Source organism: Peromyscus maniculatus, chromosome 14 (assembly GCF_049852395.1).
Source record: "Peromyscus maniculatus bairdii isolate BWxNUB_F1_BW_parent chromosome 14, HU_Pman_BW_mat_3.1, whole genome shotgun sequence".
Taxonomy (NCBI): Eukaryota; Metazoa; Chordata; class Mammalia; order Rodentia; family Cricetidae; genus Peromyscus; species Peromyscus maniculatus.
The window spans coordinates 13,830,257-13,853,589 of NC_134865.1; the positions used below are offsets into that span (position 1 = coordinate 13,830,257).

Genomic DNA, 23,333 nt, shown 5'->3' on the forward strand with positions numbered 1-23,333 from the left:
CACCCCCATCAACATGCAGCATTTAAAACAGTTCCCGTGAAATCTGCCCAAGCAAAATTAGTTTAGTAGAGTGGGAAAATTACCAGCAAGAAGAAAATTTTGGAGATCACTGCTCAGTGCCTAATTTTGCCCAAGGGAAAATTTGTCTTAGAGCAGAAGTGAGAAGCCAAGGGGCAAACAGATCTTAGCTGCAGGTCTTTGTCCAGGCAACATATGATTACAGGCACAAGAATGGGACACAATACCAAGGCACACTCCCTAGAACAAAAACAAGGAGTATTTACAGCACCCTCTTTACTCCTAATGTTCTTTTTGTCTCTCCTGCTCCCAAGGACATTCTACACCAAGCCCAAGTAAGAATGCGCATTTCATATGCCAATACTTTGCTAGGGCATGATAAACACAATGCCCATCCAACAACAAAAAAACTTGCTGCATGTAACCACACTCCAGGTCTTTTGCACAAGTTCTATCTGTATAAACTGTTTATATATTTCAGTCATTTTTTTAATGGACAGATGGAAGAAGCTTACTTGGAGTCAAACTTATGAGATTTTCAATGAAATGATATAAAGAGTATCATATTAAGCAGGGTGACCCAGTCTCAGAAAGACAAAAGGCTCATGTTTTTTTCTCATACAGAAATCCTGAAATGTAATGCTTGCAAATACTGGTGTAGACTTGAAACTAGATAGGAGACCACAAGAGAGGAAGGAAAAGTTGTAATGGGGAGGAAAACAAGTTTTATGTGACATGAAAGTGTGAGGACAGCTACCCAGGCTGGGGGAACACACAGGAGGGAGGGGGGAGGGGGGAAGAGGAAAGAAAAACAAAAACCAAATTTTGTTTTAAAAAAAATAATGAAATCTAATTTTCTGTAACTAATAACTTTTAGCTGAACATACAAATGATAAGTTCTTGTTATAAAATCACAAAAAAGTATAACTTTCTGTACATACTGTAGGTATGTAAAAGCACAAAAAATAATCCAGACTCTAGGACAGTCAGTGCTGGCCCAATAGAAATGGAATTCCAGCCACTTCCTTAGTAGCTGATGAAAGAGTGAAGAGAATCAAGTGAATTTAATTTAATAGCATAGATTTAATTAGCCCATTATATCCAAAGTGTTTTTAGGAAGTTATCTTTTTAGTTCAACTTCAGAATTTTAGAGTAGTAGGAAGAAAAACAACAAAAACAACAACAAAAAAAAACCTTTCTATCTGAATACCTTCCTTATTGTCAACATCCCCCATCAGAGTAACCCATTTTTACAGCTGATAAACCTGACACATCACCCCCTGAAGTCTGTAGCTTACAGTAGGGTTCACCCTTGATGTTGTATATTCTATATGTTTAGATATATTTGTGACATATATTCACCGTAAAAATATGACACGAAACCTCAAGACATGACCCACCGGGCAAAGAGCCTGCTGCACAAGTGTGAGGACCTGAATCTAGATCCCCCAAACCCACATAAGGGCAGACATGGTCTCCCACATCTGTAGTCCCCACACTACGATGGTGAGGTGGGCTGAGAGAGATGTGCCCACCCCCTCACTGCCTGTGGCAGGTGGGAGAGATGAGCCTGAGGTCATAAGAGCAGGAGAGCTGTCCCTGCCCCTCATCAGATGTAGCACTAGGAAGAGCTGCCCCTACACCTCGCCTGGGCAACACAGTAGAGCTGGCCCTGATGGTCCAGGTGTGGGAGAGCTGCCCCTGAGGACCTGAGAGCAGGAGAACTGGCCCGCCTCCTGCTCATTGCTGCAAGGGGTGAACTAGCTGGGGCAGTATTGGAGATCATACCCTGGTGATGAGGACAGGGAAGAGCTGGCAGGGCCAGAACCAGGGCCCAGAACCAGGGTTATGAGTTGGCCCACCTCATAACATCTATCTGATCTGTGATTGGCCGGAGCAAGTGAAGGGGCTGGTCCAGCAGACCCAAAGCTTCAGGATCTCCAGGACACAGGGCAACAACAGGATATCCAAGAGGAGTCCCAGTGATGGCCCAGCATCAGCATCGATAGTGCAGCAGAAACCAGAGGTCTCAAACCAGACCAATGACTCTCTACAATGAACACTTGCAAGTAAAGATGTATGGACAAGGAGGGGGGGGATGTAAAATGTATGGACAAACGAATAAAAAAAATTATAAACAGAGCTATCATTTTATTCAACAGTTCCAAAGACTATATCCAAAGAAAATGAAGCTTGGTGTGGCAGTGCATGCCTTTAATTAACCCAGCATTCAATAGGCAGATGGTGAATCTCTGTGAGCTCAAGGCCAGCCTGGTCTACATAGCAAGTTCTAGGCCAGCCAGGGTTATATGGTGAGGCCCTGTCTCAAAGTAAGAAAGGAAGGGAGAAAGGAAGGGAGGGAGGGAGGGAGGTAAGAAGGGAAGGATATGAAGTCAATATGCCAAAGAAATATCCTCACTCCCATATCAATTGCAGCATTTTTTCATAATAATAGGATATGTAATCAACCTAAGTGTCCATTGACCAATGAATGGCAAAGAAATAAATACAAAACACACGTATGCAAAATGGAATACTATTCAATCGCAAGAAAAATGAAATCTCATCCTTTGTGGTAACGTAGATGAACCTGGAGGGCATCATGTTAAGTGAAATAAATTAGGCACAGGAAGGAAGACCGGCGTCACATGATCCCAGTCACACGTGAACTCTGGAAAAGTTTGAGCCCACAGAAATGCAGAGTCGTAGAGCTGTTAACAGAGCTTGGGAAACGTTGGGGATGGGAAAAAGAAGAGGACTGGTGAGCCTAAACCTTTACCTCGGCAAGAACCACCTGCTATCAAGTTGCTTACCGGTTTTAAATTGCCGTGCCGGTCCACCATCATGACGAGTAGCGACTAGCAATCTGTTGGCTGTGAATTGCAGCAGAAAGTAGAGATGAGACTATGTAGCTAGAGTTTTCCTGCCTGGCCCACAGTCAGGACAAAGCTCTCTCACCCGCCAGTCCCACAGCCACTCAGACCCAACCAAGTAAACACAGAGACTTATATTGCTTACAAACTGTATGGCCGTGGCAGGCTTCTTGCTAACTGTTCTTATAGCTTAAATTAACCCATTTCTATAAATCTATACCTTGCTACGTGGCTCGTGGCTTACCGGCGTCTTCACATGCTGCTTGTCCTGGCGGTGGCTGGCAGTGACTCCCTCCGCCTTCCTGTTCTTTCTTTTCTCCTCTCTGTTAGTCCCGCCTATACTTCCTGTCTAGCCAATCAGTGTTTTATTTATTGACCAATCAGAGCAACACATTTGCCATACAGAACATCCCCCAGCAAGACTAGAAACATTTGAGGCCACTTCAAGGGGAATTCTGCCACAATCAAGCTCTTCTTCTTCTGCAGCAGTTGTATGGTGTAAACAGGGGTTCTTCATCCCGTCTCTTCACGTCAGACAATGGGCTCACAGAAGGCTGAGTTCATTTTCAGGCACTCACAGCTCCAGTGGTGGTAGAGCGATGCACGCATGGGCTACATGCAGAATGCCGCTGGCCCAACGCCTCTGAAAGCAGAATGGGTTTCCCCGCGGAGGTCCTTTCTGTGGCCGGATAGCTCTTGTCCTGCCAACCATGTGAACTCCTCAGGCATCCTGTCTGCTCTGCGCTCCTCGCTGCCCTCACGTCTGGGCCGTGAACTGCCGTGGAATCCAACCCAGGTTATTTTAAATTTTCTTATTTCCTCAGCCTGAGGTGGTGAATCAACTTGATCTTTTAAATAAGAAATTTTCCAAGAAGTTCCCACAGCTGTGAGGGACCCGGCTGCAGTGGAAGGGAGCCTAAGAAAACAGCAGCCTATATACTACATTTTCATCTACACTTAGCTTCTCGGAAGCCGGCATAGAGTGCTAAAGGTGACGCATAAGCTGCCACAGTCCCTGCCGCCCGACAGTCCAGGAGGAGACAGGAGATGTTGGGTGGATGGCCCTCTGGCCGTGGTGAGAGGCATCACTAACCAAGGGCAGGAACCAGGCCCTCTGAAGCGTGGGGTCCAGGGCAAAAGGCCGCCTAGCTGAGGTCCAAGGACTGGCTGAGTGGAAGCAAAACCTCCTTTTTCAAGGATGCTGGCCAGCTCGCTGAGAGGAGCCACCGTGCTGGGGCCTCTCACGCAATTCCCTTCAGGACCCTCTCAGGCATGGCAGGCACTGGGCCGACTCCAACTGCCCGGGTTGTGTTCTCTGTGGTCTAGCAGATTCTTTAGCCAGTCAGAAATATGTTACCCACAAAATATGCCTTCCCACCCGGTTTAACCATGAACTATTCCAGAAATGTAAAGGAAACTGTGGTTACTTTGGTTCCTAATACCGACTTCACATCCTTAGAACCTGTGTAGAAAACGTTCCAGTAGGTATGCTTGTCTTCCTTTGGGTCCTTAATTACCACCATGTCGTTTAAAGACTATAATCCTTGCCACGCTTCCGCCAACTCCTATACCAGAACTTTGGCTGGCATCTTAAAATTTGGAGCAAGTAAAGAAAACTGGTCTCTAATTTAAATACGCTCGACCTTCTGTGGGGAGTAAAGTAAGCACCACTTCGTCATGCTCCGGTTTGGTTCAATGGGTGTAAAAACATGTTCAGATAAAATCGAGAGCGACCCAAATTTCCCCCTGTCCTTCAAACTAAACCCGAGTGAAGAGTTCTCCTCAGCTGTAATCTCTTTGGCTTAGGACTAAGCTTGCCCACGGATTTCTGTGTTGGAGGTGGTTTGCTCATCCGGAATTGCCAGAATTGTGACTTTGTGGCTTGTCCCTGATGTACCTTTCTGACCTCTATCCAGATGCAATGTGTTTTTGTCTGTGTAGTTCTAAGAATTAGAAGCCTCCTATCACTTGAGCTAAACTGAGTGATGTTTGGCATGCTCTCTCTCCTAGCCTGGAAAATGTGACTTTCTCCCCAGGAGCAAAATCCTGTATGAATTGTTTCCCAGTTTTTCCTCTCTGCTTTGAAATCTACTTCAAAGTTATTATTTGGCTAAAGGGTTATTTTCCTTCCCTTGAGGTCTATAGGATTTGCCTCTGATGTGTGGCTGGGACACAGGTTTTTCTTTTCCTCTGTCATTTTTGTCTACATTACACACGAGCATAATCATTCTCACCTCCAAATATTAAGCTAAACCTTTAGAAAATTGAAAAGGCCTGTCTTACTTCTATTTAGTCTTTAAATATGTCCAGTCCAGGAAAGGAATAGTCTCCTACCTGCTTGCTCTGTAATTATAATTTGAAGGCCTCATGAGGAGATAGTAAATGAATAATTGATGGTGAATCTTTAAAGAGAGAATTTTTTAAATTAGTTCAGGATTTGCTTGTGGCTTTAGAGAATTCTCCTAAATATAGTTCTACACACTTTATTCTAGAAACCTACCAGAGACCAATTAGATCATCTATTCTATCACAAAATTTAGGGATTACTTTCTCTGTAGATAATCAACAAATACTTGATTGAACTTAATTACATTAGGATCCACATAAGTAGTTGTGTTTTGTGAGCAGCTCTTTCAAGAAGGAAAATGAGATGCCGGGTGACATGTAGAATGAGTGTGTGGCTGGGTTCACAGAGGGTGAGAATTCAGCCACGGGGGACTTGCCAACGCTCATGACGATGTACCAAGTTCAGAGTCTCCTTGCGTCACCGTGTGAGGCACGGCCCAGCGCTCACTGTTCAGCGCCTATGTTGTTCTTTTCAGCCTATAACGCTAACACGCAGAGCAGAGAATTGTGCCTGTGAATGTGTTCCTATAGCTAGCTATCTTTCAACAAAGCCTAAAGGAGCAGCCAAGTTGCCTCTCTATTATCTTTCACAGAAAATAGACTTTCATCTTTCTCTCGCCTGTGCCAGGAGCCCTAAGTTTCTGCTTTCCAACCCAAGACTTTGAAGTAATGATAATAGCTCCCATTTATAGGGCATCTATATGCCAGACACTGAAAGACAACTCACATGGCTCTCCCTTTTATTTAATATTGAAAATGTGTTATGTACAGTTCTAAACTACTAAAGTATTATACTTTGCTTTCATAAATCAAGTGATCGAGAGCTAGAGAAGGAAAAGTGCTGGCTTCTCCCACCACTAATCCCACCCTGCTGGTCATGTAAACTCATCCACTACACTTGTTTGATAGTCCAGCTCCTCCCAGTGTCTCTATAAGGCTGAGGTTTGTTCCTATTTCATAAACAGGTAAAATAAGACCCCTCGTGCTAGTAATTCTAAGGAACTGACCATTAACGTGAGCATCACATTTTAGCCAACCACATTCTTCTGTTGGAATAAAGAAGCCTGGATAGTCAAGAAGTGTGAAGGAAAACCCAAAAAGAGCGTTTCTGGAGCCTTGATGAAGCAAAGGCTCCTTCCTTGTCACCTGCCTCCTTCCAGCAAGTCGTCTCTGTTGCCACAGCACTGACATCTTCCTTCATGCTCTGCCAACAATGCAGGGGTGGACAGTGTCCCCACCGTCTCTTATGAGGGATCATGGGACAGCATCTTCGTGTGGTTGTGGCTCAGCATCTGGGAGGGGTTGTTGACGTCCGATTATCCCACATACACAGAATGCTTAAAGAGACTATTCCAGGGCTGGAGAGATGAAATGGTGGCTAGGAACACAGGCTCTTCTAGCAGAGGACCTGAGTTCAGTTCCCAACACCTACACGGTGGTTCACAACCATCCTTAACCCCCAGTTCCATGGTATCCAGTGCCCTCTTCTGACTTCCGTGGGCACCAGGCATGCATGTAGTACACATACATACATACATACATACATACATACATGTAGGCAAGATACTCATATGCATAAAATAAAACATAAATAAATAAATCTAAGAAAAAGAGTCTAAAGAAAACTCAAGACAGAATGTCATTATATTGGGGGTATCTTTTGTTTATAATCATGCCCTATTAAAATAAACTATAGTGGTAAATTAATGAAATAGCTAAACTAAAATAAATGTGTACTTTTAAGCCAAAATTCTTTCTTTCACTTACATTTTATTCTCGTGTGAAAGGAAGGTTTTTCTTTCCTTTTTTTTCTTTCAAATTTATGAAAATTCCTCAAGACCTGATTTGAGTAATGAAAAGTATAGATGATTGTCTATCTCCCGAAGAGCCAGCATATTTTCCTACATACATGTGGCAACTGGGTTTCCCTTTCACAAAGCAGTATTCCTTCCAAGGTTCGTTTATAGAGCCTCAACCCACTGGACAAACTCCATCCAGTTTGCTTTCCAGCCACACGAAGCTGCACAGAGCAAAAGTTCTATGCACTGAGCATTAAGATGCAGCACCATTCATCTCGCCGTTCTGAAGCAGGTTAAGGATCACAAGTGTGCTACCCTTCGACGGTGTGATTAGAGCTCTTTCTGGGCCTTAGAGATGGAGGAATCCAGATACACCACGTGCCTGCACTACTGGCCACATTCTGATAGCTATTTACCTGGGGAACAATGCCTAAAACCTCTGTCTGTGATCTGGCAAGCTGATCAGAGCCAACTCTGGTCAGTAGTTAGAAGGAACAGCTCCAGGAAAAAAAAATAGCTCAGGTTGCCATAAATGATCTTTGTGATTTGTCTGTAGTCCTGGGCTCTCAAAGAGTAAAGGATCAGTGCCCCCAGTGGTACCTGGAAGCATGATTTAGGCAAAAAGAGTCTTTTCTCTCTTGTGTGTATTCTTTGAACTTTTAAATTTTATTATTTAAATAAATGTCATGGTTTATATTTGGGATTTCCAAGATAATGTTTAAGGATCCTTATAGATAATAAAAATGATTACAGGGCAGGAGAGATGGCCCTTTCAGAGGACCAGTGCTCAGTTCCTAGCACCCACATTGGGCAGCTTACAAATTACTTATTACTCCAGCTCCAGGGTACCCAGTGCCCTCTTCTGGCCTCCATGGGTACCCACACAGATGTGCACATACACACACCAGGGTTGGAGCAGTGGACACATACACATGAGTAAAAATAAACCTAAAGTAAAATAAAATGATTACTGTACTGAAGCAAATCAGCATATGATCTTACATAGTTACTTTTTGTATAACAAGAGCAACTAAAATCTACTTATTTAACAAACCTCCCCCAAAAGTACAACCTTCCTAATGATGGTCTTAACATAGGACCTTAGGTCTCTAGGATTATTCATCACACATATGTGCTGCTCTCTGACTGCATCTTCCCACTTCCTGTTCCTCTCCCCTGTCCTGGTAATCATGGTTCAATTCTCCATCTCTGTATGTTTAACCTTTTGCTTTTGTTTCTAGGTTTTGCTTACATGGGTAAAAAAGAGGCTCATGAAGGTCTCCTGCAAGCTGAGAAACTATTGGCAATTGATAGCTGAGGCGGGGGAGGAACGGTTTTCTTCTGGAGATGTGGCCCCTCAGTGGCTAGACATACTCCAATACAAACTTCTCTTTTAAAAAAAAATGTGAGACTATGCAATCTATTTTTGTGATTTAGTTTATCTCACTGGGGTTCTTCTTATTTATTATTACACCTGTTAAGGACTTTTTGATGAGAATTTTATTCCATAGGTCCATAGCATTTGTGGAACCTTTTGATGATATGTGCGAAACTTACAAGCATATCTCTCCAAATATAAGCTAAAGCAAAATATTATTGTTAGAATAAGAGCAAAGCACTATGTTAGATATTTAGTGTGGTCTCTAGGAGCTCTAGGCATTTGACCTATGTGTGGAAGAACATGGAATTTCCATTGTTAGCATTTGATAGTCACTGAAATCAAAGTTAAAAAAAAAAAAAAACTAAGTGCTCGCTTCGGTCATCCCAGCACTCAGGAGAGACTTGCCTATTCATATTACCTACATCCCATAATGTTACATACATCCCAACCCATTGTTCTTCCATCACATAGCTCTGAAGCTGTCAGGTACATCAAGGCGAGTTAGAATGCAGTTGGCCCACAGTTGGTAACTAAATATGAAAATTGGACTGAATCAAAATTTCCCAAGGAAATTGACCTGATGCTGGGGTGGACAGTGTTGGAATCATTTGGCTGATGATGCTAATCAGTCACCATTTTGTTTGGAAAGGGAAGCCCAGTAATCAAATAAGTTTAGTAAAATCTCCTGTGTTTACAGAGATCTAGTCAAAATGATTCTACATTTTACTATTTAAGCATCCAAGTGGAAGTCATGCTTTGCCTTTCTAATTGAATATTTGCTTGCATGTGTATGATACAAAATCTCTGAATGAAGCAAAATTGTATTCTATCATACTTCTAATGTTTGTAGGTACTGGAATTCTGGTTGCTTTTTGTTCAAAACTCCTAATTTTTTTTTTAAAAAAAGGATTTATATGTTATGTTATGAATCTGCTACCTGTGGTGGTTGGATTAGTAAGTCCTAAACATCATGTCACCTATTACAAGGATGAGAATGGGGAAAAAAAACACTAAGATGCGTTTTACCTTAGGAACACCGCTTAACCCGGCCAATTCTCTCCCTCCTCCCACTAAAATACTGATGATATAGGCTACCTGACGCCCACTTTACAGGGTAGTTACAGAAACAATCTAACATATTAGAATGGTGCAACTGAACAGAGGCTTCAGACGTCTCTGAGCTCTGACATTACCACCTACTCTGTGATATCAGGTGCCTGAGAACACACACACACACACACACACACACACACACACACACACACACACGCCCTGTGGTGGAGGCTCAGCCTGTGCGCTGCTCCATTCCCAACCTCCCCTCCCATTGGGTTTACCAAGCAGAGTCCCTAACAAGAGTGACAACCGCAGGCATAGGATCTACTGCTGCGGAAAGGAGAGCAGGGAGAGAGGAGAGAGGCGCTCGCTGCCTGGAGGGGATCCTTAGCCAGGCCTTGGATGAGGTTGGGTCTCAGAGGAGGTGGATCTGGTGTCTCACATCCTGCATGCATTTCCGGAGGATTTCATCTGAATCCAGAAGTCTGGAAAAAGGAAAGGACAGCCAGAAGGTGTAAGGAGAAACATGTCCTTCCTTCCCTCCCAACCAGCTTCACCTTCTTCATTTCGTGTGTGTGTGTGTGTGTGTGTGTGTGTGTGTGTGTGTGTGTGTGTGTGTGTGCTTAGCCCGAAGGTATGTGTGTGCACTGTGGGTGCTAGGAATTGAACCCAAGTCCTCTGGGAAAGCAGCCAAGTTCATTGTCGCTGCTTCAGTTATCAAGAACTTTATACCAATTATTTTATTAGCATAATTTCTTATTGTTGCGAGTAGTAATCTCTGTTATGTTAAAAAACAAACATACAGTGAGTGCTTAGATTGGACTAAGTCCACCTACTTAGTTATCATGACAGCAATCCTATAAGAAGGATTCTATTGTTATCCTTGTTTACAACTAGGCGAAGCGAAGATAAATCAGAAAGAAGGAAATACTTCACAAAGCTAGTAGTAAATGGTGTTGCTGAGGCTCAAACCTAGAGCTGGCTGACTCTAGGTTCCTGTTTCTAATTAGTGTGTCGCCCTCTGATGAACTTAATTATTAACAGTTACAGTTCAAACTCAGAAAAGTATGAGTTCAACAGCTATGCGTTACGTTTCACTGTACCACCCAGGACCCATACAAGTAAATCTCATGGAATGAATGGTAAGTCAGCAAACACCATTTGAATATCCCACTGAGCTGTGTTTTCAAGATGAGGGGAAACAACACTATCCAAACTAATATTTAAATTTAGTCATCTAAATTCTGATGACTCAGCAAACTATGATTTTAAAACAGTAAAAACCTGTCCAGACCATTTTGGTATCATCGATGTGTGTATTTTCAAGAATATCCTGAGAGCTGGAGAGATGACTCAGTGATTAAGAGCACTGACTACTCTTCCAAAGGACCTGGGTTCAATACCTACCATCCACGTGGTAGCTTACAACTGTCTATAAGCTCCAATTCTAGGGGATCTGGCATCTTCATAGATGTACATGTGGGCAAAACACCAATGCACATAAAATAAAAATAAATAAATATTTTTAAAAAAGAGTTGCCGGGTGGGTGGTGGCGCACGCCTTTAATCCCAGCACTCGGGAGGCAGAGGCAGGCGGATCTCTGTGAGTTCGAGGCCAGCCTGGTCTCCAAAGCGAGTTCCAGGAAAGGCGCAAAGCTACACAGAGAAACCCTGTCTCGGAAAAAAAAAAAAAGAGTATCCACTGAAGCCGGGTGAGGTGGCACACGCCTTTAATCCCAGTGCTTAGGAGGCAGAAGCAGGCAGATCTCTGTGAGTTCAAGCCAAGCATGGTCTACATAGTGACTTCTAAGACATACCTACATAGTAGAGAGACCCTGCCTCAAAACAAACAAACAAACAAACAAACCAGAATATCCATTGGAAAGCACCAGTTCCTCTTCCAGAGGACCCAGGTTCGTTTCCTAGCACCCACATGGTGGATCACAACCAACTCCAGGTCCAGGGAATCCTAGGCTATCTTCTGGCCTCCTTGGCTACCACATGCATGCATGATGCAGAGATATACATAAAGACAAAATAACTATATGCATAAAATAAAAAATAAAATCAATGAAAAATCAATTAAAAGTTCCCTCCTGCCCTCTATCTCCCAGGACATAGATGAGGGAGGATGGAGACGAAGAGGACACGCCTGCATTGGTCAGTCTGGCCTGGGACTCCTCGTCTCTGCCCTGTTCCTCCTGTCTCTAAGCAACCCCTTATCCCTCCCACCTCTCTGCTGCCTTCCTTAGACAGAGAAGGCTTCTATAGCCTGCTCAGCACTTCCAGACATGAGCTGGTGGACAATTTCTTATCCCTTTTGAGAACTAGAATGATTTGGGTGTTAGTCAACACACATAAAAATGTCCCACACTGTAGAACACAGACTAGACTTTAACCTCAAGAGAACTCTCTGGGCTTCCTTGTGGGGCATAATTTGTCACTTCCAGGTACATTCTCACATGGTATTTTCACGTTACCAAAAAGGGCTTGTTTAGGGTGACTTATAATTAATCCCCATATGTGAAAAAAGACAAAGCTAATTATAGAACTGTTATGGTGATATTTTATTTGTATTAAAATGTTATTTGTATGTTAATAAATAAGTTACCGAGGGTCAGAGCTATTAGCAAGCCATAGGAAAGCAGGGCAGTGGTGGCATACGCTTGTAATCCCAGCACTTGGTAGGCAGAGCTAGGTAAGTCTCTGTGTGTTCAGGGATACAGCCAGTATTAGATACACATGCCTTTAATCTCAATACCAACCATAGAAAACCTGGAGGTCTATACAGACAGGCTGTGACGAGGCGGTCATGTGGTTGGGTTTACAACCAATGAGAAGGCAGAACAGAAACTCTATATAAAGACTTTAACACAGGAAGTAGCTTTGATTCGGAGAGGTAGGACCACCGCAGGAAGAAGGAAGGGTAAGGTTTTAGCTCTTAGCTCTGACCTCTTGGCTTTCTTCTTTGCATTGGCTCTGTATTTCTTATTTAATAAGATGGTTGGTTACATGTATAAACTGTAGTTGGTTGGATTTTTTTTTTAATTTTTATTAGCAAAAACTAGAACATTTACTATAAAATAAGCACATTTAAATGTGTTGTGCTTTTTCACGTAGCATAAATAACCAGCTGAGTGAAAGGCCTTGGTTGGTGCTCTTCCTTTCTGTTCAGCTGCTGATGTAGTTTTAAAGATAAGAGAACACTTGGAGTTAAAAGTGGGGCATACTGCTGTGGCCATTGAGCAACCCTGCTCCAGCAGAACACCAAGCAGATGCCGTGTCAATGCTTGCCCCATGAGGGAAAAGTTAAAAGCTGAGAGGAAAGGGGGGACGTCCTTTGTGAAGTACCTCCAGAGAGGAAACCATCACTCATACACTTAAAACCTCAAGGGAATGGTTGTTGCTGTCTTGTAATGAATTGTAAACCTCAGAGTAAATCAAAGAGCACTGTTAGCAAGCTCCAAAGGCAACAGCAGGTTGGGTCCCAGAAGAGGAGGCATTGCAGCCTCCTAAATAATCTGCAGGCTGGAAAAGACTACATTAAGATGAACTTGCTCCCGGTGCCATTGATTTTTGATAAGGTATTTCAGAAAGTGATACACACGCTGATTGCCTACCTATGTGAAACGTTGGGTTATCAATAGCTCTTGATCCATGGTCAGTTTCTAAACTAGTGTGAGTTTTAAAAAAATCACTGAGGCAATGGATTTGAGACTAATTTTAACATCAGTTTGAAAAAAAAGCATAATTTATAAAGTAAACATTCTAGACTGGGAAGCCAAATATAAATTCTTTTTGGATGACATGAAGCTATGGATTACTAACGTATCTATATGGATAATCCCTCCTTTAGAGTAGGTAATCCAGAACTGGATATAATTATTTACATGTTAAAAGTGATGGTAATTATTACATGACACTGGTTTCACTAACTCCACAAAAGATGTTTTTCCTTCACCAACAATTCCTTATAAAGACTGTTGTTATGCATAAAGTTTTGGGGATTTCGGGGTTAGAGAAGAGAGTTCTACTTTTTAAAAGCACAGATAAAAACATGATTTCTCATGTTTGGGGAAATACTTCTTTGCAATTCTGGCATGAAACGATGTTAGTGTGGTAATTTGCTGTGCTCCACGGTCCCAAAGATGATGTGTCTTGCTTGGCTTCTCTCTCACACAGCAACCATCTACTTTTGCTTATGCAAGACAAATCATTAAGAAGGAAGGCTTGGGGCTCAGGGGCCTCAACAAAGGATTTACGGCAACCCTGGGACGTCATGGAATTTTCAACATGGTTTATTTTGGCTTCTACCACAACGTCAGAAACATGATTCCAGCGAGTAAGGTAACTATATAATAATTTAAGATCTGCTAGGTGGAAAGCCCGCCGACGTTCTTAGCTTCACCTATAGAGTGTTTATCGTGTCCCACCAAACTCACATCCGTTATCTATTTGACTCCATCAGACTATTTAGTGAGTGCTGCTATTTCCCTTTCAAAATCAGAAACTGAGGCTTGTGGAGATCAATAGTAAAGCTGACCTTGAACCCAAGTCTTGATAGGAAGGATAATCTCCAAGAAGAATGTCTCATTTAGATATGAATACTTTTTTTTTTCTTTTTTGGCTTTTCGAGACAGGGTTTCTCTGTGTAGTTTTGGTGCCTGTCCTGGATCTCGCTCTGTAGACCAGGCTGGCCCTCGAACTCACAGAGATCCACCTGCCTCTGCCTCCCAAGTGCTGGGATTAAAGGTGTGCACTACCGCCACCCAGCTAGATATAATTGCTTTCAATTCATCCCTAACAGAGATTTCTGCAAACTGTGTTATCATTTCTACCTCACTCACGGCACTGTCTCAAAAACATAGAGTTGTTTTGTTTTGCTTCATACTTTAAATCAGTTCAGCTCACGGGAGATGTCAGGCTATATTTCAAATTGTGTGCTGATGCTCACTTGTAAAATCACTTAACTTGATTTAGGTAAGGGATAAACCAGCTCTTCTGGAGTCTTATTGCAATATAACAATGATGATTATCACATTATCTTTTTATGATAATTTACAGAAGCCAACAGTCTTCCAACTCCTACAATATGAAACTAGCCTGTGGTGTACTCGTAACTCACACAATGTTGTGTTTTCCCTCCATGAAGCTTGACATTCATGATGACAATTCTGTGTTTTAGACTCTGGAAAAAAGCAACTCATATAACATTAGAAAAGCGTTTGTTTCCCCAAAAGACTTGAGGCAGCTGTAAATGGTATACAATTAACTGTGTGAATTATCTATACAAATTAAGAACATATATATCCTACTATATTTATGACTGTATTTTAATATATATGTTATTAAAGTAAAATGAACTCATTTATATTTAAGAAAGAAATTCAGGAAGATAAGATGTATATGTAGTCAGATATTACTAGATACTTTAAATGGAAGGGGGACAGAGGAACCCGCAAGTTTTAGAGGAGATAAGAGAGGGTAGTAGTGAATATATCACAGTGCATTCTATACATGTGTGGTGGTTTGAAAGAAAATGGCCCCCAAAGGGAGTGGCATTATTAGGAGGCGTGGCCTTGTTGGAAGAAGTGTATCATGGTGGGGGGCGGGAGGGGGGGTTAAGGTCTCCTATGCTCAAGCTACACCTAGCCCAGTTCACTTCCTGTTGCTCCTTCTTCAGTACCGTGTCTGTCTGCACACCACCATACCCTGCCACAGTGGTAATGGACTAAACCTCTGAACTGTAAGCCATCCTAGTTCAATGATATTTTCCTTTATAGGAATTGCCTTGGTCGTGGTGTCTCTTCACAGCAACAGCAACCGTAACTAAGACAATATCCAAGTGACTATCAGAAGTAATTCAAGAATTCACAAGTAGTGGCTCCGCCTGTAACCTCATCACTGTGGAAGATGAGGCAGGAGCATCACCACTAGTTTGAAGCCAGCCTGAGATACATAATAAGACCCTATCTTTAAGTCATCAATACATAAATATCTACAAGTTCAAACTTTATTCTAGAGTTGAACAGTCTGCAGGGATGACAGTTACATTCTGCATAACTAAAACTAGCAGCTTCTTTATTTTCTTAAAATAGCGCACACTCCTAAAGCAATAGAAGGAGCCATTTTTCTTGCCTGCTTGAAAACCAACTTTGTTTCTAATATGAATACGTTTTATTTCAATAAGAACTTTACCCGGCGGTGGTGGTGCACGCCTTTAATCCCAGCACTCCGGAGGCAGAGGCAGGCGAATCTCTGTGAGTTCGAGGCCAGCCTGGTCTACAAATCGAGTTCCAGGAAAGGCGCAAAGCTACACAGAGAAACCCTGTCTCAAAGAGAGAGAGAGAGAGAGAGAGAGAGAGAGAGAGAGAGAGAGAGAGAGAGAGAGAGAGAGAGAGAGAGAGAGAGCTTTAAGGAAGCATCTCTCTTGGGCTGAAGAGACGACTCAACCACTAAAGGCTGGGCTCACAGCCCACATGTCAAGTGCCTCCCTCTGTATACCCAGTACTCTGTAAAGTGTGCCCTATTCTCAAAGGGACGCTCATGAAGGAAGCCACGAAAAAAAGGCCGCTGAACAAGCATATTGAAAATGTTCTATTGTATTTAGATGGGCGATGTGCTGACAGTCATTAGTTAATAATACTTTTAATCATGTATGAAAAATGCTTTCTAAACTCTCAGGTTCCATTTTTCTAAATTTGGACTGATATTCTAAAAGCAAATCCCATCACAGTTTTTAGAATGTAATAAATCACCATTGTCTAAAAACAATGGGTTTTTCTCACATTTATCCCTCCAGCATGCCAAGGTCTGTGCCGCTGTCATCTCCTACTCCCGTTTACAAAGCACGTATATAAATGGAAGTTAATAAGGACAGGGGATTTTCCTGAAATTTTTTTCACTGCTGTGTCCTCAAAGATTAAAACAGTGCCTAGTACAGAGCAGATCCTCAGGAAAAAAATCTCTATTAAATGAATCACATGAACGAAGGAAGAAATGACTGGAAAATGTGTTTCCTTTCACGGCACACTTTAGGGATTCCTTGGCATTTGGGAGAGTCACTATATTAATTGATGTTAGCATATAGGAAGCTGGGAGAAAGCTTATGGTCGAAGGGCTTAGAGCTAGAGTGGGTCTTACCTTAACCAAACAGTACCCCCAAGAAAAGGGAATACCACAATAGGGTCTTTGTATTCAGAAGGTGAGATGTTTGGTTTTGGAAATGCTTCTTAAAATGGAGATTTTCACATTGCCGAGATAAGTTTCCCCCGGCTGCCTCGGGAGACTGCCAGAGCAGGCATTTTGGCAATAACCAAAATCTTAATGACCTCAGCAGTGTAGACAGGCAACTGCTGTGCAGGCAAAGCTCCAGAGACCAGAACGGAAAGGCACGGCGTGCACTGTTCTCCCCACGGCTCCCTAGACTCGGTGTTTCTGTCCACTCTTTTGGTTAGTAAAATGTCAGTGGGTATTTAACAAATACGTTTCTGTTAGCTAGCATCACCTACATTGAGATTAGACTAATAAACAAAGGCTTAATTTATTAACCAAGACCCTAAGGAATATCAAGTTCTCTCCCAACTCTTTAAGCAAAAGATATGAGCTGGAGAGATGCTCAGAGGTTAAGGGCACTTGTTGCTGTTGCAGTGGACCCTGGTTCAATTCCCAAAACCCACCTGGCCGCTCACAACCATCTGTAACTCCAGTTCAGGGCATCTGACACCCTCTTCTGGCATCTGGGGGCAAGCATGTGGTACACATAAATGCAGGTGAAACCCTCAGGAACATAAAATAAAAATAACTCTAAGAAAAACCTTTTAAAGATATATTTTGTTCATTATGGTTTTAGCTCTTTTTTTTATTTTTTGAGGGACAGTCTTGCTATCTAACCCCACTCTGACCTTGAACCTACCATCTAGGCCAGGCTATCTTTAAACTCAGGATCCTCCTACCTCAGCCTCTTGAATGGAATTGAAACTGACTTTTTAATTGTGTTCTAATCCTTACTTATCAAGCTGAAAACTCAAAACGAGGTACTTCTCTCTCTCACACACCACCCAAGGTTGCATATGGTAAGGAAGCTGCCAACATACAGTTTATAATTATTTTTAAAAGTAAATATTGCCTGGCGTGGTGGTTCACACCTCTAATTCCAGAACTTGGGAGACTGGAGCAGAGGGATTGCAAGACCAAGCAGGGCTAAGTAGTGAGTTCAAGGCTAGCCTGAACTACAAAATGAGATCCTGTCTCAAAACATACAAACATATTTAAAAAGTGAAAGTCCAATAAATCCTATTGTAATCCTTTCTCTACAAGTTTTCACTAGTGGGGAAAGCCAAAGAATTACTTCCTAGCTATTTGACTATCAACAATTTCAAATCTTGACCCACTTTGCTGAAATCTGCCATGTGGCTCAAAATGTCATTCCCACACTTAAGTTTCCAAACTAAAACAACTTGTTCCTTTTTGTTTAATGATCTTGGCACTTGGGCTCCCTCTATGAGAGGAGTGCAGGAGGGATTCTGTGCGTAAAGTCTGGGGTCATCAGGTCTGAATATCCGCCTAGCATGTATTTATTGAGTGATTGACAGGTGGCAGGTCCCATGATGAGTATCAGGGAATGCAATAGTGAGAAGCTGTCACAGAGCTTTCAAGATAAGAGAGAACAATCAAAAGCAAGAAAATACTCACGGTTATGAATGATCCTAACCTGGAGTCAAGAAAGACTTCTTCCCTAAGGAAGTGGCACTGGAGCTGACAAGCAAGCTAGCCCCTAGCCAGTGACAGTACATGGACACAAGCATTCCAGACATATGGGACATACAGTATCAAGGCTTTAAATTTGGAAGGGGTTGGTGGTCCTGGATAAATGAAAGACACCCCCATGTAATGAATGCAAAAAGGTCAGGCCAGGAATCCAGCTGTCTAAGGCCATACTGATGGTTATAGGACACACTGAGGATTTGTGTCTTTACATAAAAGCACTAACGTCTTAATCCATTTTCTGTTATTATAGCAAAATGTATGAGACTGGGTAATACATAAAGAAGAGGTTGATTCAGGAAGCTAAAAATTAGGTGCCACATCTGGTGTGGTTCTACCTCACAATAAAATGGCAGGCGGGGGGAAGAAAAACAGAAAGTACCCGTGTGTACTTTGGGAAACAAGAGCCCAAGCATTTCACAGCAACCCCTTGTCAGAGAACACTCAAGACCAGCGTTGACTCCTTCTCTAAAGTAGAGCCTCTGTGGTACAATCACTTCTGAAAGGGCCCTCCACCTCTCAGTCCCATTACGCCAGCAATTAAATTTCAAAATCAAATTTTAAGGAAATAGCGTTTTCGAGACCCAACAGGGCAAACACACACACACACACACAAACTCTCATAGACCATGACATCATGCATAAGACCTGAAAAAAGCTCAAACCGTACAAAACAACTGCACCAAGGGTGTGTGGGGCGGGGGGTGTCCAGAGTCCCACCCATAGGTAAGAAGCTATTTGCAAATAGTAGCTACTGTGAGAGGAAAAATCAGTTTTCTTCAATGGAGTAACACTTGTTATATCAACCACACTACAGGACAGGCCTCCTCCTTAGGAAGTGTTAGTCAACACAGATGGACTCCATGTTTATAGTGGCTTTTTTCGAGTGTGTGTGTGTGTGTGTGTGTGTGTGTGTGTGTGTGTGTGTGTGTGTGTTTGCTAAGAGTGAGTAGTTGGTCAAAACAAAAGGAACTCAATGTTTTGTGAACTTTTTGTTTCATATTGTTCTGTTTTGTTCTTTTTTTATTTTTAAGAGAATGGGGAAGAGACAGAAGGAAATAGAACATAAAATTGGGTAGGTAGGGAGGCAGAGAGAATCTGGGGGAAAAGAAAAATGACCAAAATATTGTATGAAAAATTTTTAATGAAAAAATGGTAAAAAGTGAGAAAGAAGTTGGGTGGTGGGAGATCTGGGAGGAGCTGAGGGAGGGAGAATAATATCATAAAAATTTGTGAAATTCTCAAAAAATAAATTTTTAATTGTAAAATCAGTTCTAATGAGGAAAAAGGATCCAAACTGGACTAGCTAGGAAGCCAGCAAGACAATTTAAGCAGAGGATCACCTGACTGCTTTGGTTCCAGTGTGGAAATGGATGGGGTAGTAATAGTGGGAAAAAGTCAGAACGCACACATGGAAACTATTTCAGTATGAAATTGTAGGGTCTGGAACTGTAGGGTTCATGGTGCAGACAAGGAAAAGTAGACAGACTGAGAAATAGTCATAAGAAATCTCCAGGATGTAGCGATAGAATATATCGTGTGTGTATGTTGAGATAACATGTTGAGGTGATAAAACTGATACTTAGATTTTTGGTGAGGCAGCTGAAAGGGTGATGATGCCCTTCTCTGGCAAAAACACACTAAGAGAAACCAGCTGATGGAAAAAAGCATAGGCTCGGTCAGAAAACTGGGTCTAACTGCATTTGGGACTGCAGAATACAACCATGGAGTCTGTTGACTGAACATGGGTTCTGGGACTTGAGAGAAGGGGTCTGAGCCAGAGATACATAATTGGATATCATCCATTAACCTCCATGGGAACGGGGGTGGGGGTGGGGGGGGAGAGGCATCATCCCTTCATACTTCAACAACCTTGAGCCAATCACTTCAATGCTCTGAGCTGCAGACATTTTCATCTATAAACTAAAAAGCTCTGGTTGTTCTGTATGTCGGATAAAGCCATTTCGAGAATTAAAATAAACAATATACAAAGCAGTTTATAAATGTTAAGATGCCATAAAAGTGTTAAGTGTTGTGGTGCTGATGACGGCAATGGGAAGCAGGAGAGGTGGTGTGGGCTGTGGTGGAAGCAGTTAGCATGTAGAATTGCGTGAGCAACTTTTCCCTAGGACTATTCTTTTTGCACTTAAATGAACACTATGTTTTCCTTGCCTAGAACAAAGTCATTGATTTTATGTGCTCTGTAATCTAAGCCTGACTCAAAACTGGGAAACCAGTATTCTTTAAATTTAAACCATAATAAATCAATCCTTTGTGAAGGGGAAGGTATGATAATCATTAAAACATGTTGAAGAACGTCATCGAGTTGTTATAAACCATGATGAAGAGGTGGTGCTCCTTGAAGGCATTATCCTATCCTCGCTGTAGGCTGTCTCTTGCCATTCACTCTGGACAGTTTGTTTACAGGGTTATTGTTTCAATTCCCTCAACTAGCAATTGGTCATTCTCTTGTTCCAAGGGAATTTGAGATTTCATCAACTCTAACTGGCATGAGATATTTCTAGATTTTTCTTTAATTTTTTTTAATCTCTAATGCCTTGCAGAATTTTTCCATCTTCAAAGGATTTGCTTTTGCAAGAAACAGTTCATAATGATTAGCTCTGGAGTAAAAAAAAAAAAATTGAGAGGGGTGTGTGTGTGTGTGTGTGTGTGTGTGTGTGTGTGACAGAGAGAGAGAGAGAGAGAGAGAGAGAGAGAGAGAGAGAGAGAGAGAGAGAGAGAGAGAGAGAGAGAGCATTGAGTATGAGAAAGTAAGTGGTAGTTAGGAGGGAAGTCCTTACTATATACTCTCCTGAACTGTTGAAAGCTCTTACATTTAGTATGTATTAATTTTATGATAGAAATAAATCAATAAAATTTTAATAGAACCTTATAAAAACAGAATGCCCAAGTCACTTTGGAACATTTTAATCAATTGTAAAGTATGTCTGCAGAGGTGAAGTAGGAATTTGAGACACTGAACCCAGTTAATTCGGGTCAGATATCCAAGCCATCGGCTGTTTGGCTCCTCAGATTGGTGTTCTCTGGTACATACATCTTCAAATATCATTATTCTGACTTTTTACTCCATTTTACTGCTAAAGCCACTTTTGGAGACTTTATTGTTTTACCTGATTCTCATCTTGATAACTCATTTTCTGCTAAGGAAAGCAAGTAGGAAGTCTGGGCTCAAAAGTGAAGATTGCTGACATAATGAATCTGAGCCAGAGATCAAAACTCTGCACTGTACCTGTAATGACTTAACTCCTAACTCTGTGCTTTATTTTATATTTTGTTATATATAAATTAGCTCTTAAAAATGATTATAACATTTACAGCCTGGAGAGCTGGCTCAGTGGTTAAGAATACTTCCTGCTCTTCCAGAGGACCTGAGTCTAATTCCCAGCAGCTATATAAGGCGGCTCACAACCACCTCTTAACTTCAGGTCTCAGGGGATCAGACACCACTGGCCTCCATGAGTACCTGCACAACCCTTGCACACACACACACACACACACACACACACACACACACACACACACACACACACTTTAAAAGTCAAATTTTAAAAAGTGGTTGTAACAGTTTTTAAATTATTCTGAAAATTTTTAGCAAGTAAAGTAGCTAGAATGTCCAGATAATATAACTAAATTCTTCTCCTTTATTCGAACCTGAAATCTGGTCCTTCTTCACACCCACACTCTGATCTCCACACACAGAACTACAGACATAACCTGGAAGACGGGATGATACCAATTTGAAATGATGCCCAGCGCTATATTCTGTCATTAGTGTTGTATAGTGAATAGCTACAACAGAGAAAAGGCTGTTTTGAATATTAACTGACCACAGAGCTCAGTTAATGGGGCATTCATTCACATCTTGCAGAAACGAAACAGAATGCCAGTATGAAGAATTATCCTTCCTCCCCAGAAAGAGGCCATCACTTTTTATAGTAAAGCCCTCTAGAAACAAATATTAATTAATTTAAATATTGACATGGTTTTCAAATATCACAGGAGTAAGTTTTCATTGCAAAAAGAAAAATCTTCCATACCCATTCCACACTGGGGATCTTCAGAGTACATTATTTTTTATGTTGACACACAAATTGGAATCATAAGATTAAAGTACTCCATGCCTCTCTAATAATTTTGTTTTCTATTTCTTTATTTGTTTCTCTTTATACAGTTCCATAAGTAAAATAATAATAGATATCACCATCTAAAAATAATAGTTGTCAGAAATATTAAGCTATGCTTTTAGTTTACATTCCAACTAAGAATGTTTTCAGGTATTATGCCAAGAATAATAGAGTTTTTGTGTTAAATTCTGTCATGATAAATTACATGTGTAGGTTTGAGAGAACAATTTTTCATCCATTCAATAGTTCTTGCTTAATAAACCATTTAGACCTGTCCCCATAGTCATTTAACTAGGGACAGCATTAAGTCAAGCAAATGTTGTTTTCTTCCAACATAACAGTCATAGAAGACTGCCTTCCAGGGAAGCAAGTGCTTTTCTCTTTTCTTATTTTTAGTGTCTTCTTTGTTTTGTAAACCCTATAGAAATTCTAAAGGTAATGCCCAACATCCTTCAGTTTACCAGAAGAAATGTGCAGTGTCTTTGGCTGCATGATTGAGAACCACTTCTTTCCCTAAGGTGTACACTGAGCTGAATGGGAAACACACATTTGGGCTCAAGTGGAGAACTTAGACTGAGCTGTTTGTATTTTGCAAGGAGGAATCTCAATAGAATTAGGTCATAGTAGGGTTTCATTCATGACAGTTTCTGTCTCTGATTCTGTCTTACTTGATCATCAGTCTTACCAATCATGCAGCAATAGGAAAGGCAGGGGCATTAAAGTTTCATTAAGAACAACCCTCCTTTCAATGAACCACTTGGGAGAAATTACAAATACATGGTTTCTATGAAATTCCAGGATATGTGACAAGATTCTGTGGTAAAAGAGCATCTTTCATTGGCAGTTTTCGCAGACTCCCTGGAGTGTATGTGTTGGGGGAAAGGGGAAGGAAAAGGCAGAGAGGAAGGGGCAGGGATTCAGACACTTTCTTAAATAAACGTCAGGCAAAATT

At 41.6% G+C, this 23,333-nt stretch overlaps 1 protein-coding gene across 5 annotated transcripts in view; it reads left to right on the forward strand.

The window, feature by feature from the left end:
- Slc25a21 (solute carrier family 25 member 21) overlaps positions 1–23,333 on the forward strand; it is a 487,380-nt gene that overhangs the window by 445,462 nt on the left and 18,585 nt on the right. For 4 of the 5 annotated variants that reach the window (XM_076550619.1, XM_042260590.2, XM_006988937.4 and 1 more), the window contains one exon: positions 13,653–13,817. The exons of the other annotated variant lie outside the window; for it this stretch is intronic. In XM_076550619.1, coding sequence (XP_076406734.1) covers positions 13,653–13,817 — 165 coding nt within the window. The remainder of the gene's footprint in view (positions 1–13,652; positions 13,818–23,333) is intronic. 5 annotated transcript variants of the gene reach the window in all.